Source organism: Balaenoptera acutorostrata, chromosome 17 (genome assembly GCF_949987535.1).
Source record: "Balaenoptera acutorostrata chromosome 17, mBalAcu1.1, whole genome shotgun sequence".
NCBI classification, from domain to species: Eukaryota; Metazoa; Chordata; class Mammalia; order Artiodactyla; family Balaenopteridae; genus Balaenoptera; species Balaenoptera acutorostrata.
Genome location: NC_080080.1, coordinates 21,088,077 through 21,103,927, shown reverse-complemented (window position 1 = coordinate 21,103,927; position 15,851 = coordinate 21,088,077). Strand labels below are relative to the sequence as shown.

Genomic DNA, 15,851 nt, shown 5'->3' with positions numbered 1-15,851 from the left:
GAGAGGAAAAGTATGTGGTCCAGACCTCTGCCAACTGTGCGCTCTGAGGCCCGAGGTGGAAAGGTACTATAAATGTACAAAATAACAACTGCCACCAAAGAGAGAGCAGTGAGATGGCTTCTCCCCAAAAATGAGTTTTTCCATGAGAACCCACTAAGAAATTGGAGACAGGTTAAAAAGCCTCCCAAAACTTCATTAGTTTAGAGCCACTAATTTCACATTTTAGTAGTTTAAATATGAACAAGACAGTGCAGGGACATTCAAGTTAAGCTTTGGTAGTGACTGGATAAAGGTAAGAATCAGACTATATATATCTCAAAGGATTATACAAACGTTTTGCAGGGTAAATTATACCATCCGACTAGTACGTTAATTGCATGTTAGAAAGACGCTAGCTTTCCCACTATCTAGATACACATTCAAGGCTTTGCCAAGTAAGAAGAATAAATATGATGGAGGGGGTTCCCTTTTTTAGCAGTGAGGACAAGTCAGTGCTTTAAGATTTTCCTCTAACAGTTTAAGAAGCATCAATTACACACTTCTAATGTGCTAACTCTAACTCCACACAAAAATCTGGAGTCTTTTTGCCATATCGACTTGAAAGATGCTTTATTATCCCAGGGTTTCTCAAATTTGGAACTATGAATGAGGAGACGTGTCCAAGATGTTACTAACCCTAGAGCGAATTGGGCTCCAAATACGTATACGTCTATGGCGGTAACAGCCTTTTGCAAAGCTTCGTCCCTCTGCCGGTTCCCTTTTCCCCATTATGACTAGACTAAAAGCTGCTTGAGAACAGAGCTTGTATCTCCTTTGACTTTTTATTTCTACCACCTAGCATTGCATTAACATGGCACAGAAGAGGAGCATAATAAATGTTGAATGAAGTGAATAAGTTTCTCCCCTATCATATATTCTTAAATCTTTTTTCTTTCCCTTTATTAGTTCGGTTTTTCTTTGGTCTGAGACAGAGAAGTTGGGATTGTGGAGGAAAAAAAAAAAGTAGGGAGAGCTCTCCTAGCTCCATTTTATATAAGATGAGACTTAAAATTATAGTGAACCCATTGTCATGTTCAAAATGATCTGTAATTTGGGAAGCCTATTTCTCAAAAAGAAATGACTCTGCTAAATGTAAAGTACAGCGGCTCAGGTAAGAAAGGAGTTTTTCACTTTGCAATGCTCTGCTGGATTTATAATTCTTGACCTTGATACACCGTTCAGGACAGGGCTCTAGAAAGCAGTCTCCAACATAGGATGTTACAAAGACACCGCGGTGGAATCGAAAAATCAAGGGACTTTAGTTCTGGATGACACCTGGCGGGTAAACCAGAATAGCTCCCTGGAAGGCACTCACTTACCTAAATTAGCATAGTAGTAAGGGAAATCTCCCAGATAAGATGAATACTGTGGTAGGACGAACAATCCTCCAGGATGTTTGTTCCATATTAAACTGTTACGGGATATGTGCTTGAATATTCTGTCCTGAATAATCTAGAAAATGAAAACATGGCACATGGTGAGAGGAGATGGACGGTATCAGATGAGGAACACAGTCAATCCAAACTTGAGGGCTGATGGCACTCAAAGTGGTGAGTCTCCTACCCCACCCCCAACTTGATTCTTCACTGAAACAACCGGATTCTTCACTGATTCTCTGACACAGAGTGACAGAGCAATGGAAAAGAGTGAGAGAGAGACAGATAGAGAGAGAGAGAGAAAGAGATGAATAATGGCTAATCCAATTTCCTAATTAAACTGCAGTTTACCATAAATTCTATCTTGTCTTTCTATAATAATAAGTCCACGCTCATGTCAAAGCAGAGTGTGTAGAAGAGTTTCCCTGATGGCTGAGATCTAGCAGTGCTTCCAGATCCACATCAGGAAGATCTGTTCTCAGGGCACATAGATGTCCATATGGAGACTGAGCTGGGAGCATATGGAAGGCACGGCACATTCCCGAAGCAGCTGAGGTTTTGATCTGTTCCTTTAATTCAGGAGGCAGATTTATTTGCTTGACATATCTCATTGTCCTTTCAAATTCAAGTGTAGGACTTTGGGGTACTAGTTAGCTGAAGTTTTTTCTACCTTTCATCTCAAAAAGTAGTGACTTAACAATTGCTCAAAACATCCTACATAACAGGACAAGAACCATGGCATATGGAGAGTAATGATAGCCAAGCTAGTTCATTAGTTTCTTTGGACTTGAAGACCTCGCAGATCATTAAATTCTACATTTCGAGTCAAACATTCTCCCATCCCGAATCATTTGTCAGATGAATGTGATTAGTCCACTTTACAGTGGACTTTCAAACTCTTGTAATTATACCATCCACTCATTAAGATATGATTTGGCAAATAATTAACTTGATACAGAATTTCATGTTTTCAGCAATTTTTTTGTACTTAAAAAAAAGCCTGGCATATATCTTTAGAGATTTAAGACCTAAATCATCATTTTCCAGGTCCCCATTTAATGCAATGTGATCTTAAGTACAGACCATTTTAAATGGAGTTGTATTATTTGCTAAGGTTATTACCACCCTCATCTCATCCCACACGGTGACTAGACAAGTAATAAAGTCAGCTGCATTTATCTTTGCAAACCTTATTGTGTTTATATTTCTTAATGAGAGAGAAGGAAGCAAGGAGGAAATTTAGAAGAACTCAAAGATCTTAGTTCAATGATTTCTGCATTTTCTCTTTTCCCCAGATCAAAACTGCTCATTTTATATGGATTGGCAGAGGTTTCTAATTCGGGGAAGATTTTAGGAACCTTGCTCAAGTGTTAATGTTTGCTCTTCGTGGTTTAACAGAGATGTGTTAAAATGCTATTGTCTAGGCATTAATTGTAAGAAAATTGTCATGGTTGTGAAGGGTTTTTACATGGCTAGCAATTTCACTTTGTACACCAATTATTCCAGTTTTTAATTATTTGTACCTTCCAATTCTACTGTCTACTTATTTTCCTTTATAGGTTTTCATTTAGATCCTCCCTTTTTTTGCTTTCCAAATTTATGTACCTTCTAGCATGTGGTTGCTTAAATAAGTTTGGATATCAAGACACAGAAAACATTGACAATGGACGGTGTCATAAATCCGATCTACACACAAGTGACATGGAACTCACAGATGTCACAAATTGGGTCCCTATTCACTTTGGGTCTCTGGGTGGTGTGATTCTCAATGTCATTGACTCTTTTTGATTCAGTATCACAACATTGTCATCTTTTTGAAGTCAAGGATATGATAAGTTATAGTATTCCTCTGAAGTATCAAAAAGCATTTTATATTCTCTTCAAACAGGGCGATATCAGCAAAGGTATAAGAGCAATAGCAAATGTTGAATTTAACCCGGGTCAAGCAATTTGCCACCTTTATGACTTACTATCCTCATACGTAATAAGCAGTAAAATATCACATTAATTATAACAACGTTTCAGAATCTGTTAGGAAAGGTTGCCTAAATCTTCATACTTAAGACTTGATTTTTTAAAAAATTCTCATTCCTGTGTTCATTCTCTAGGCATGGATTTTTCCATTTCTATTTTTACACAGCTACACTATCACAGATATTATATATTATAGATCTTTCCATATTATTAATAGCATTAATGGTTTACTTATCCTAAATGTCCAACAATAGTGCAATTATTTCCATGCAAAGCAATGAACATATTTATGAGTTAAAACTTTCCACATTTAGGACCGATGCTTTAGGATTTTGTCAAAGGGTATGAACACTTTAAAGGCTGTTCATATGTATTACCAAATGTCTTTCTGAAAGGTTGATATCAACTTGCCTTACCAAAAGTTTGACAGAGTATGGATCTCATTTCACCAAATAGAAAGGTCATTTTGTCCCTCTCCTAATGTCCAATTCTCCCTATTGCTACACTGGACAGCTCCCAGGAGCCTTTCAGGGCCCTTAGTACTCACTCTCGAACGCTGTGAACGAAGACATCATATTGAAAGGTTGGACACTATACAGAAGATCAACACATACATACGTGCAAACACAGGCACACAAAATTTACACGAAATTTTTTTCCTTACAGCCCCAAATGGCACCCTCAATAAGGATGATATTTCTTATTAACATGAATTCAAAGGGAAGAATGACAGGCTCCTTATTTTTCATTTTTATGTGCCATCTATTTTTAAAATAATGGACAATTGATTATAGGTTCTAGTCATTCTAGGCGGCCTTGACTCTGTCTTTTGACCAATACTATGTTGCCTAATACACGCAGCGCCACCATATGCTACCTCATTCCAAACCAAAGCAAAATCTCCTATTTCTATTCTCTCACTGATTTCAAACTTTCATTATACAACGGCATCAATAATACTATGGTCTGAATGTGCATATGGTTAGATAAGTGAAGAGAGAAACAGAGAACCCTTCGTAAAACGTCACTTAAAATTGTGTTTCCAAGCTACTGTGAGCTGTTTTCATATGTCATTACCATTGGATGCCATTTTCTTTTGCTCAGCCTGATTCTGACTGAGCTCCTCAGGTTCAATCCTTAGTGCCAGGTTACGGTTGTGCAGTATTCTGACAAATAATGGAATCCAAGAACACTGTCTTTGCAGTATTTGATCATTATCCCTATCATTACTTCTCAATTTGCACCCAAAAATGAGCTCCAAAGAGCCTAGCTCTTATTAAAGAGCTCCTTAATTCCAACATGCAGAATTAGGAAGTTTCAAGCAGACTAGAAATACTAGGCAAATCCCAAGTAGGAGAGAGTGCAGCACAGTTGAATGTACTAACAACCTGACCCTGGTGTTGGAAAGAAAGATGAGGTGTCTTGTTTCCAACCGTATCTAAGCACTACCTACAACTCTAAGGCTCATAATCACCAAAGAGCAAGTAATTCCCTTCCCGTGACTCAGAATACAGCACGTAAGGAAGAAAAAGTCTCCAGGTAGACCATCCCCAAAGCAAGGGATCTTCAAATGTATGTTGTCCAAGGGTAATGCTGCATTACCCTGACCATAGGCACTCCAGCAGGAACTGAAGGACATATTATCTCAAGTAGGAATTTTTGATTTGTGACAGTTAAATCGTTCTTATGAACATATTGGCTGTTTATCTGGGTATGTGGATGGCATTTTCTGCTATTTTTCTCTGCTTTTCTGTTTACATTGGATCCTGGGGTAATCTAAGCTCTGAATTAAAAAGGGAAACTGGATGGTATCTCTCATGCAATTCAGTTGAGAGGTCAAATTGTTAAAATCCAATTTTGGAACTATATGAGGAGATTTTGTCAGTTGCAATAAATTTGAATGAAGTATATGGTTATAGTGTTCTAAAAACAACTGTGCTCCAGGCCGCATGGGTCCTTGGGGGAATAGGAGGGCGTTTGCCCCGCCCACTCGGGCCTGGGGAACCTGCTGAGCTCCCAGGCCGGTCCCCTGCCCTCCAAGGTCCCCCCTCCCCCCAGCCACATTGGTCCCGGGGGCATAGGAGGGAGGCCAGGGGAGATCAGGAGAGGCAGGCGGGAGGGGCCCTCTGGGACCTAAGGAGCAGGAGAGGAGAGGAGGGAGTTTGCCCCACCCACTCAAGCCCAGGAAGCCTGCTGGGCTCCCAGGTGAGGTCCCCTGTCCTCTGAGACCAGGGTCGGGGGCACAGCTGGGCCCCTTCTGTTCCTTCAGCCTAAGCCCAACTCCCCACAGGCCCCAGGGCCTTTTCCAGCCCTGTGGGTCCTGAGCATTGGCCCTGCCCACCGCCCAAACCTTGCCCTTGCTTAGGCCCCACCCTCTACAGCCAAGGCCTCCCCTGACTTTTTTTTTCCCCTCCTCCTCTTTTTCACTACTGTGGTACTGCTGTACCATCCAGTTGTTGATTCACCTATATTTTTATTTTCATATTCTTTCTAACATATCTGTTAGTTTCCTAGTCTAATTTTATTTTTTACTTTGTTATGTTCTCTCTTTTTTTTTGCCACTCCACATAGCTTGTGGGATTTTGGTTCACAATCAGGGGATTGGGCTGAAGCTCCTGCGGTGGGAGCTCTGAGTCCGAACCACTGGACTAACAGAGAACCTCAGACCCCAGGGAATATTCATCGGACTGAGGTCTCACAGAGGTCCTCATCTCAGCACCAAGACCCAGCTCTACCCAATAGCCTACAAACTCCAGTGTTGGAATCCACAGGCCAAACAACCAATAAGACAGGAACACAATCCCACTCAAAAAAAAAAAAAAAAGAGAGTGAGAGAGAGAGGACAAAAAAATGTCACAGATGAAGGAGCAAGGTAAAAACCTACAAGACCAAATAAATGAAGAGGAAATAGGCAATCTACCTGAAAAAGACTCCAAAGTAATGAGAGTAAAGATGATAAGGATCTCGGAAATAGAATGGAGGCATGGATTGAAAAAATACAAGAAATGTTTAACAAAGATATAGAAGAACTAAAGAACAAACAAACAGAGATGAACAACACCATAACTGAAATGAAAAATACACTAGAAGGAATCAATAACAGAATAACTGAGGCAGAACAAATAAGTGAGCTGGAAGGTAAAATGGTGGAAATAACTGCCAAGGAGCAGAATAAAGAAGAAAGAATGAAAAGAATTGAAGACAATCTCAGAGACATCTGGGACAATGCTAAAAGCACCAACATTCAAATTATAGGGGCCCCAGAAGAAGAAGAGAAAAAGAAAGGGTCTGAGAAAATATTTGAAGAGATTATAGTCGAAATCTTCCCTAACACGGGAAAGGAAATAGTCACCCAAATCCAGGAAGCACAGAGAGTCCCATACAGGATAACCCTAGGAAAAACACACCAAGACACATATTAATCAAACTAACAAAAATTAAATTTAAAGAAAAAATATTAAAAGCAGCAAGGGAAAAACAAAAAATAACATACAAAGGAATCCCCATAAGGTTATCAGCTGATTTTTCAGCAGAAACTTGGCAGGCCAGAAGGTAGTGGCAGGATACACTTAAAGTGATGAAAGAGAAGAAACTACAACCAAGATTACTCTACCCAGCAAGGATCTCATTCAGATTCGACAGAGAACTCAACAGCTTTTCAGACAAGCAAAAGCTAAGAGAATTCAGCACCACTAAACCAGCTTTGCAACAAATGCTAAAGACACTTTTCTAGGTGGGAAACACAAGAGAAGAAGAAGACCCACAAAAACAAACCCAAAACAATTAAGAAAATGGTAATAGGAACATACATATCAATAATAAACTTGAATGTAAATAGATTAAATGCCCTAACCAAAAGACAAAGACTGACTGAATGGATACAAAAACAAGACCCATATATATGCTGTCTACAAGAGACCCACTTCAGACCTAGGGACACATACAGACTGAAAGTGAAAGGATGGAAAAAGATATTCCATGCAAATGGAAATCAAAAGAAAGCTGGAGTAGCAATTCTCATATCAGATAAAAGAGACTTTAAAATAAAGACTGTTACAAGAGATAAGGAGGGACACTACACAGTGATCAAGGGATCAATCCAAGAGAAGATATAACAATTATAAATGTTTATGCACCCAACATAGGAGCACCTCAATACATAAGGCAAATGCTAACAACCATGAAAGGAGAAATCAACAGTAACACAATATTAGTAGGGGACTTTAACACCCCACTTACACCAATGGACAGATCATCCAAACAGAAAATAAATACGGAAACACATACTTTAAATGACACAATAGAACAGATAGATTTAACTGATATTTACAGACTTTCCACCCAAAAGTGGCAGAATACACTTTCTTCTCAAATGCACACGGAACATTCTCCAGGATACATCACATTTGTGTCACACATCAAGCCTCGGAAAATTTAAGAAAATTGAAATCATATCAAGCATCTTCTCTGACCACAACACTATGAGACTGGAAATCAATTACAGGAAAAAAACTGTAAAAAACACAAATACATGGAGGCTAAACAGTGCACTACTAAATAATCAAGAGATCACTGAAGAAATCAAAGAAGAAATTAAAAAATACCTAGAAACAAAGGAAAATGAAAACATGACGACCCAAACCTATGGGATGCAGCAAAAGCAGTTCTAAGAGGGAAGTTTATAGCAATTCAATCTCACCTCAAGAAACAAGAAAAATCTCAAATAAACAATCTAATCCTACACTTAAAACAACTAGAGAAAGAAGAACAAAGAAAACCCAAAGTAAGTAGAAAGAAAGAAATCATAAAGATCAGAGAAGAAATAAATGAAATAGAAATGAAGAAAACAACAGCAAAGATCAATAAAACTAAAAGCTGGTTCTTTGAGAAGATAAACAAAATTGATAAACCCTTAGCCAGACTCATCAAGAAAAAAAGAGAGAGGATGCAAATCAATAAAGTTAGAAATGAAAAAGGAGAAATCACAACTGACACCAAAGAAATACAAAGGCTTATAAGAGACTACAAACAACTATATGCCAATAAAATGGACAACCATGAAGAAATGGACAAATTCTTGGAAACGTACAATTTTCCAAGACTGAACCAGGAAGAATCAGAAAATATAAACAGAACTATCACAAGTAATGAAATTGAAACTGTAATTTAAAATCTTCCAACAAACAGAAGTCCAGGACCAGATGGCTTCACAGGCAAATTCTATCAAACATTTAGAGAAGAGCTAACACCGATCCTTCTCAAACTCTTCCAAAAAATTGCAGAGGGAGAAACACTCCCAAATTCATTCTACGAAGCCACCATCACCCTGATACCAAAACCAGAAAAAGATATCACAAAAAAAGAAAATTACAGACCAATATCACTGATTAACATAGATGCAAAAATCCTGAACAAAATACCAGCAAACAGAATCCAACAACACATTAAAAGGATCATACACTATGATCAAGTGGGATTTATCCCAAGGATTCTTCAATATACGCAAATCAATCAATGTTATACACCACATTAACAAATTAAGGTATAAAAACCATATGATCATCTCAATAGATGCAGAGAAAGCTTCTGACAAAATTCACCACCCATTTATGATAAAAACTCTCCAGAGGGCTTCCCTGGTGGCGCAGTGGTTGAGAATCTGCCTGCTAATGCAGGGGACACGGGTTCGAGCCCTGGTCTGGGAGGATCCCACATGCCGCGGAGCAGCTGGGCCCGTGAGCCACAATTGCTGAGCCTGCGCGTCTGGAGCCTGTGCCCCGCGACGGGAGGGGCCGCGATAGAGAAAGGCACGCGCACCGCGATGAAGAGCGGTCCCCGCACCGCGATGAAGAGTGGCCCCCGCTTGCCGCAACTGGAGAAAGCCCTCGCACGAACCGAAGACCCAACACAGCCAAAAATAAATAAATAAATAAATAAATAAATAAGAAAATCCTTAAAAAAAAAAAAAAAAAAAAAACTCTCCAGAAAACAGGCATATAGGGAACCTACCTCAACATAATAAAGGCCATATATGACAAACCCACAGCAAGCATCATACCCAATGGTGAAAAACTGAAAACATTTCCGCTAAGATCAGGAACAAGACAAGGATATCCACTCTCACCACTATTATTCAACATAGTTTTGGAAGTCCTAGCCATGGCAATTAGAGAAGAAAAAGAAATAAAAGGAATACAAATTAGAAAAGAAAAGTAAAACTGTCACTGTTTGCAGATGACATGACACTATACATAGAGAATCCTAAAGATGCCACCAGAAAAATACTAGAGCTAATCAATGAATTTGGTAAAGTTGCAGGATACAAAATTAATACATAGAAATCTCTTGCATTCCTATACACTAATGATGAAAAATCTGAAAGAGAAGTTAAGGACACAGTCCCATTTACCACTGCAACAAAAAGAATAAAATACCTAGGAATAAACCTACCTAGGGAGACAAAAGACCTGTAAGCAGAAAACTATAAGACACTGATGAAAGAAATTAAAGATGATACAAACAGATGGAGAGATATACCATGTTCTTGGGCTGGAAGAATCAATACTGTGAAAATGATGATACTACCCAAAGCAATCTACAGATTCAATGCAATCTCTATCAAACTACCAATGGCATTTTTTACAGAACTAGAACAAAAAATCTTAAAATTTGTATGGAGACACAAAAGACCCCAAATAGCCAAAGCAGTGTTGAGGGAAAAAAACGGAGCTGGAGGACTCAGACTCCCTGAGTTCAGACTATAATACAAAACTACAGTAATCAAGACAATATGGTACTGGAACAAAAACAGAAATATAGATCAATGGAACAGGATAGAAAGCCCAGAGATAAACCCACACACCTATGGTCAACTAATCTATGACAAAGGAGGCAAAGATATACAATGGAAAAAAGACAGCCTCTTCAATAAGTGCTGCTGGGAAAACTGGACAGTTACATGTAAAAGAATGAAATTAGAACACTCCCTAACACCATACACAAAAATAAACTCCAAATGGATTAGAGACCTAATGTAAGACTGGACACTATAAAACTCTTAGAGGAAAATATAGGAAGAACACTCTTTGACATAAATCACAGCAAGATCTTTTCTGATCCACCTCCTAGAGTAATGGAAATAAAAACAAAAATAAACAAATGGGACCTAATGAAACTTAAAAGCTTTTGCAAAGCAAAGGAAACTACAAAGAAGACAAAAAGACAACCCTCAGAATGGGAGAAAATATTTGCAAACGAATCAACAGACAAAGGATTAATCTCTAAAATATATAAGCAGCTCATGTAGCTCAATATTAAAAAAACAAACAACCCAATCATAAATGGGCAGAAGACCTAAATAGACATTTCTCCAAAGAAGACATGCAGATGGCCAAGAAGCACATGAAAAGCTGCTCAACATCACTAATAATTAGAGAAATGCAAATCAAAACTACAATGAGGTACCACCTCACATCAGTCAGAATGGGCATCATCAGAAAATCTACAAACAACAAATGCAGGAGAGGGTGTGGAGAAAAGGGAACCCTCCTGCAGTGTTGGTGGGAATGTAAATTGATACAGCCACTATGGAGAACAGTATGGAGGTTCCTCAAAAAACTAAAAATAGAATTACCATATGACCCAGTAATCTGACTACTGGGCATATACCCAGAGAAAACCATAATTCAAAAAGACACATGCACCCCAATGTTCATTGCAGCCCTATTCACAATAGCCAGGTCATGGAAGCAACTTAAATGTCCATTGACAGACGAATGGATAAAGAAGTAGTGGTACATATATACAATGGAATATTACTCAGCCATAAAAAGGAACGAAATTGGGTCATTTGTAGAGACGTGGACGGATCTAGAGACTGTCATACAGAATGAAGTAAGTCAGAAAGAGAAAAACAAATATCGTATATTAACGCATATATGTGGAACCTAGAAAAGTGGTACAGATGAACCAGTTTGCAGGGCAGAAATAGAGACACAGATGTAGAGAACAAACGTATGGACACCAAGGGGGGAAAGCGGCGGAGGGGGGTGGTGGGATGAATTGGGAGAGTGGGATTGACATATATACACTAATATGTATACAGTGGTTAACTAATAAGAACCTGCTGTATAAAAAAAAAAATTTAATTAAATTAAAAAATTAAAAAAAAAAAAGAGAGAGACGTACCACAATGTTCACTGCAGCACTATTTACAATAGCCAGGACATGGATGCAACCTAAGTGTCCGTCAACAGATGAATGGCTAAAGAAGATGTGGCACATGTATACAATGGAATATTATTCAGCCATAAAAAGAAACGAAATTGAGTTATTTGTAGTGAGGTGGATGGACCTAGAGTCTGTCATACAGAGTAAAGTAAGTGAGAAAGAGAAAAACAAATACTGTATGCTAACACATATATATGGAATCTAAAAAAAAAAAAAAGGTTATGAAGAACCTAGGGGCAGGACAGGAATAAAGACACAGATGTAGAGAATGGACTTGAGGACACAGGGAGGGGGAAGGGTAAGCTGGGATGAAGTGAGAGAGTGGCATGGACTTATATACACTTCCAAATGTAAAATAGATAGCTAGTGGGAAGCAGCCGCATAGCACAGGGAGATCAGCTCGGTGCTTTGTGACCACCTAGAGGGGTGGGATAGGGAGGGTGGGAGGGAGGCTCAAGAGGGAGGGGATATGGGGACGTACGTATGCATATGGCTGATTCACTTTGTTGTACAACAGAAACTAACTAACACAGTATTGTGAAGCAATTATACTCCAATAAAGATCTATTAAGAAAAAAAAAACCCCCAAAAAACTGTGTCCCTAAAGAACTGCATGGCTCAAATCGAAGGGGAAGACAGCTTTCCAGGCAAAGAGATGAAAACAGCTTGACTTAAGATCCTATGCTGATGAATATAACACATCCAACTGTTATTATAAGATAATTGAGTACTGCTAACTTAATAGGCAAGAGACCAGAGCTAAGCAATAAACCATACTCAAAAGAAATGTAATTAAAGAGATACCATCTTTCATCTGGCAAATTAACAAAGCTGTGTATGTGTGTGTTTTAATTATGATTCTGAAGGCTGACAAGGATACAGTAAGAGAGGGTGTCCCCCAGATGGCCTGTGAGAATCTAGATTGATTCAACCTCTTTGAAGAGTAATTTGGCAATACCTATCATGAGTCTTAGTCATGCCTGGACTCTTGGGTTGAGAAATCTCATTTCAAGGACTCCATCTAAAGAAATAAAGACATAGTCTAAGATACATGTAGAAGGGCATTGCTTGGATAAAGATATCTCTATCTCTAAAAAAGAAATAATTAGAAACAACATTAATAGTCAACAATAGCAGATGGGTTAAATAAATAGAGGTTCACTAAGGGATGGAATATAGGGTGAAAAAATGAAAACATGTGGTCTGGGTGTATAGCCAAAGATGCATAAATGTGGCATGTGAAAACACTGAGGAAAGAATAACTTAAGAGATATATCAGGGGAATTCCCTGGCAGTCCAGTGGTTACGACTCTGCGCTCTCACTGCCGAGGGCCTGGATTCAATCTCTGGTCTGGAAACTAAGATCCCATAAACTGTGTGGCATGGCAAAAAAAAAAAAAAAAAAAAGGAAATGTATTGGAGCAACTACAGAAAAAGTTGTCCAAAAAAAAAAAAGTTTAGCTTTTTCAACACAGATCATATATAAAAGTAAATTGGATTAAATAGTTAAATGTAAAAAATTAACCATGAAAGTACTAGAAAATACTAATGTGTATGTGTGTTGTACATAAATAAAATTATGGGTCAAAAAGCCCTTTCTAAACAGTAGCAAATGGAAAAGCTGCAGATGAAAAGATTGCCCCATGATAAACAACACAGAAAGCATACCACAAACTGGGGGGAAATATTTGCTACAAAAGAATCAAAGGTTAATCTTTTTTAATCTAATAAGCTCTTAAAAATTAATGAGAAAAGTGGGACAACATTGTGGCCATTTCTATTTCTTTGTGAGCTGCCTGAGCAAGAAACATACAAAAAATATGCATTCTTACTAAGATCTTAAGAAAATAATGATTTATCATTTTTAAGGATATAATGTCCAATATGGTGAAAGTGAAAAAAAAAAAAATTAAAATAGGTTCTCTCATATAAGCTGGAGGGAATATAAATTAGTTGAATTCTATTGCAGGAAAATTGACAGTTCATATTCTAAATCTTAGCATTTGGCATATTGTTTGAACCAGGACTTTGAATTCAAGGAATTTATCCTAAGGAAGTAATCTTGAATCTGCACAACAACTTGGCCCTGCCCTGAGGCTATTAGCTTCGAGGATGTATATAATAATGAAAAACCAGAAACAATTTTAATAGCCTCAAACTGGGGATTAATTAACGGAATTAAGTGACATCATGAATGGAATATTATATAGCCATTAAAATAATTGTAGAAAAATCTAATGAGATACTAGGAATAATTGTTAAGCAGAAAAAACAGGTTATAAACTAAGTATAGAAAGACTCCTCTTTAAATTAAAAATGACAACATATTTATGCATTTGCATAGAAAAAAATGAATATGTATGTGTTTATGTGTGTGTATATATGTCAATAGTGATTTGTATGGGTAGATGATTTTATTTTTGTGCCATAAGTATTTTCTATTATTTTCTAAAAGGAATATACACTTCTTTGATAAAAAGCACTCATTCCAAAAAGCAAACAAACAAACAAACAAAAAACCCCAAAACAAGTGACATTCAACTTTCCTTAAGAAGGGCCTAGGAAGGGTCTTAGACGGAAGACAGGATCAAAGAAAAGGTTTGAATTTATTACATATTCAAATCTGCTGCTATGTACAGAAGTAAAAACCCAATCAGTTTTCACTGAGGAGAGTGCTTTTGGAGGAATAAGAGAAATTTGCTTGTAATAAAGAAGCCCTTGGAAGGCATTCTACCCTGTCCCCTTTCATGGGGCGACCTGGGTCCTAAATAGCCCTTTTCACTTAGTTCCAGGATGAAAACGACACACCCCACTTACAAGGGGACACTGTGATAGAGCCTGGCCCCGCAAAAGCAGGAGGCCCAGGCTAGGCTCAGGGTAGGTAAGCCCCACAGTGTGCCTGGGATAGGACCAGCGTTGGCTCTGGTACCCAGGATAGCAAGACAACAGCAATGGCACAAAACAGGATGACTTCAGTTTTCTTGGTATCTTTCAGACTTAGCATAGTGTATACTCCCAATTACATTAGCTTTTGGAGCAGTAATAACTTCTCCAAAGAAAATATTTCAAAAGTGAGGCCGCAAATGCCCCTACTTCATGTGGCGGACACCTCAGAATCACCTTGATGCTGTGCTTCACCTGAGGACCTCTGCTCTCCTTCCTGTAATTCATGAGTGTGCAGATCCAGAAACCTTTTCTCAGCTCTTTGTGCTACTTTGGTGTAGCCTCAGGCCATCGCTATCTGCTCTACTTCCAAAGGTTTTAATCATCTCCGTGCTTCCCTTTCCTTTTTTCCTCCTGCCTTAAAAAAGGCAACTCGAAGATGGGTACCCATCTGTCTAGAATAGTTTCTGATCTCATAAAGTTTAACACTTTCTGTACCAGATGGGTGCAATCCTGATCTTCTTCTTAACACATCCTTGCAGCAATGACGCTAGTTGGGTTGCATATGTCTTGAGAATAAATTTGGCTGTATCCTAATGCCATTGGACTATAGTACCCAGTAAACTATTCATATTTTTAGAATGGGAAAAGATTTTCCCCTACTTGGTCACTAACTGTTTCCTAAGTGGGCTCCAGAAATATGCCTTCAAAGGATGCCATTGAGTGTGAATGACAGGAGGACAGTCATTAGCTACCTGTCTCTGAAATGATGTAAGACAGAGCCGATCTCTGTGTCAAGGAGTGTAATTTCTCTTATGTCAGCTTTCCTCAGTGGAGTTTGTCAAGAATGGAGGTCTTTGCTTGGGCACGGCAGAGCAGGTAAAAAGGGGTTAACTGACACATTCAAGTACAGAAAGTTCGGTTTCGCCTCATTTGACCAATTACACATCACTACTAGCAAAAGAGAAGGCTGAGAGAAACATATAAAGGACCATTATTCAAGACCGAGAGCCAAGTGGCCTCACTTACCTCTAGTGTAGTTAATACAATCTTCTCAACTGAAGAAAAATAAGCCTCCCACAAGAATTGTGTCTGCTGTCTAAGTGCTAGGATTTTATCCTGATGAATAGACCTGATTGTAGAAGGAATCTGTAACACAAGGTGAACACATAATAACTATAACGGGAAAACAATAAGATGCCATTTGATCAAAATAACCCACTTGGGTTAGGCTTTTATTCTTCACAGCATTCAGCTTCTAGCATACAGATCTACTAAAAACCACCAACCCCTAAATTGAAAGGCCCTTCAGAAGTGTCAGCTGCAAACAGCACTTACTGGGAATCAGCT

General features: G+C 38.5%; 1 protein-coding gene across 1 annotated transcript in view; it reads right to left on the bottom strand.

The window, feature by feature from the left end:
* EXT1 (exostosin glycosyltransferase 1) overlaps nt 1–15,851 on the bottom strand; it is a 292,944-nt gene that overhangs the window by 21,423 nt on the left and 255,670 nt on the right. Inside the window, exons 4-5 of the mRNA XM_007188808.2 lie at nt 15,531–15,650; nt 1,359–1,491 (exon numbers count right to left, since the gene is read on the bottom strand). Coding sequence (XP_007188870.2) covers nt 1,359–1,491; nt 15,531–15,650 — 253 coding nt within the window. The remainder of the gene's footprint in view (nt 1–1,358; nt 1,492–15,530; nt 15,651–15,851) is intronic.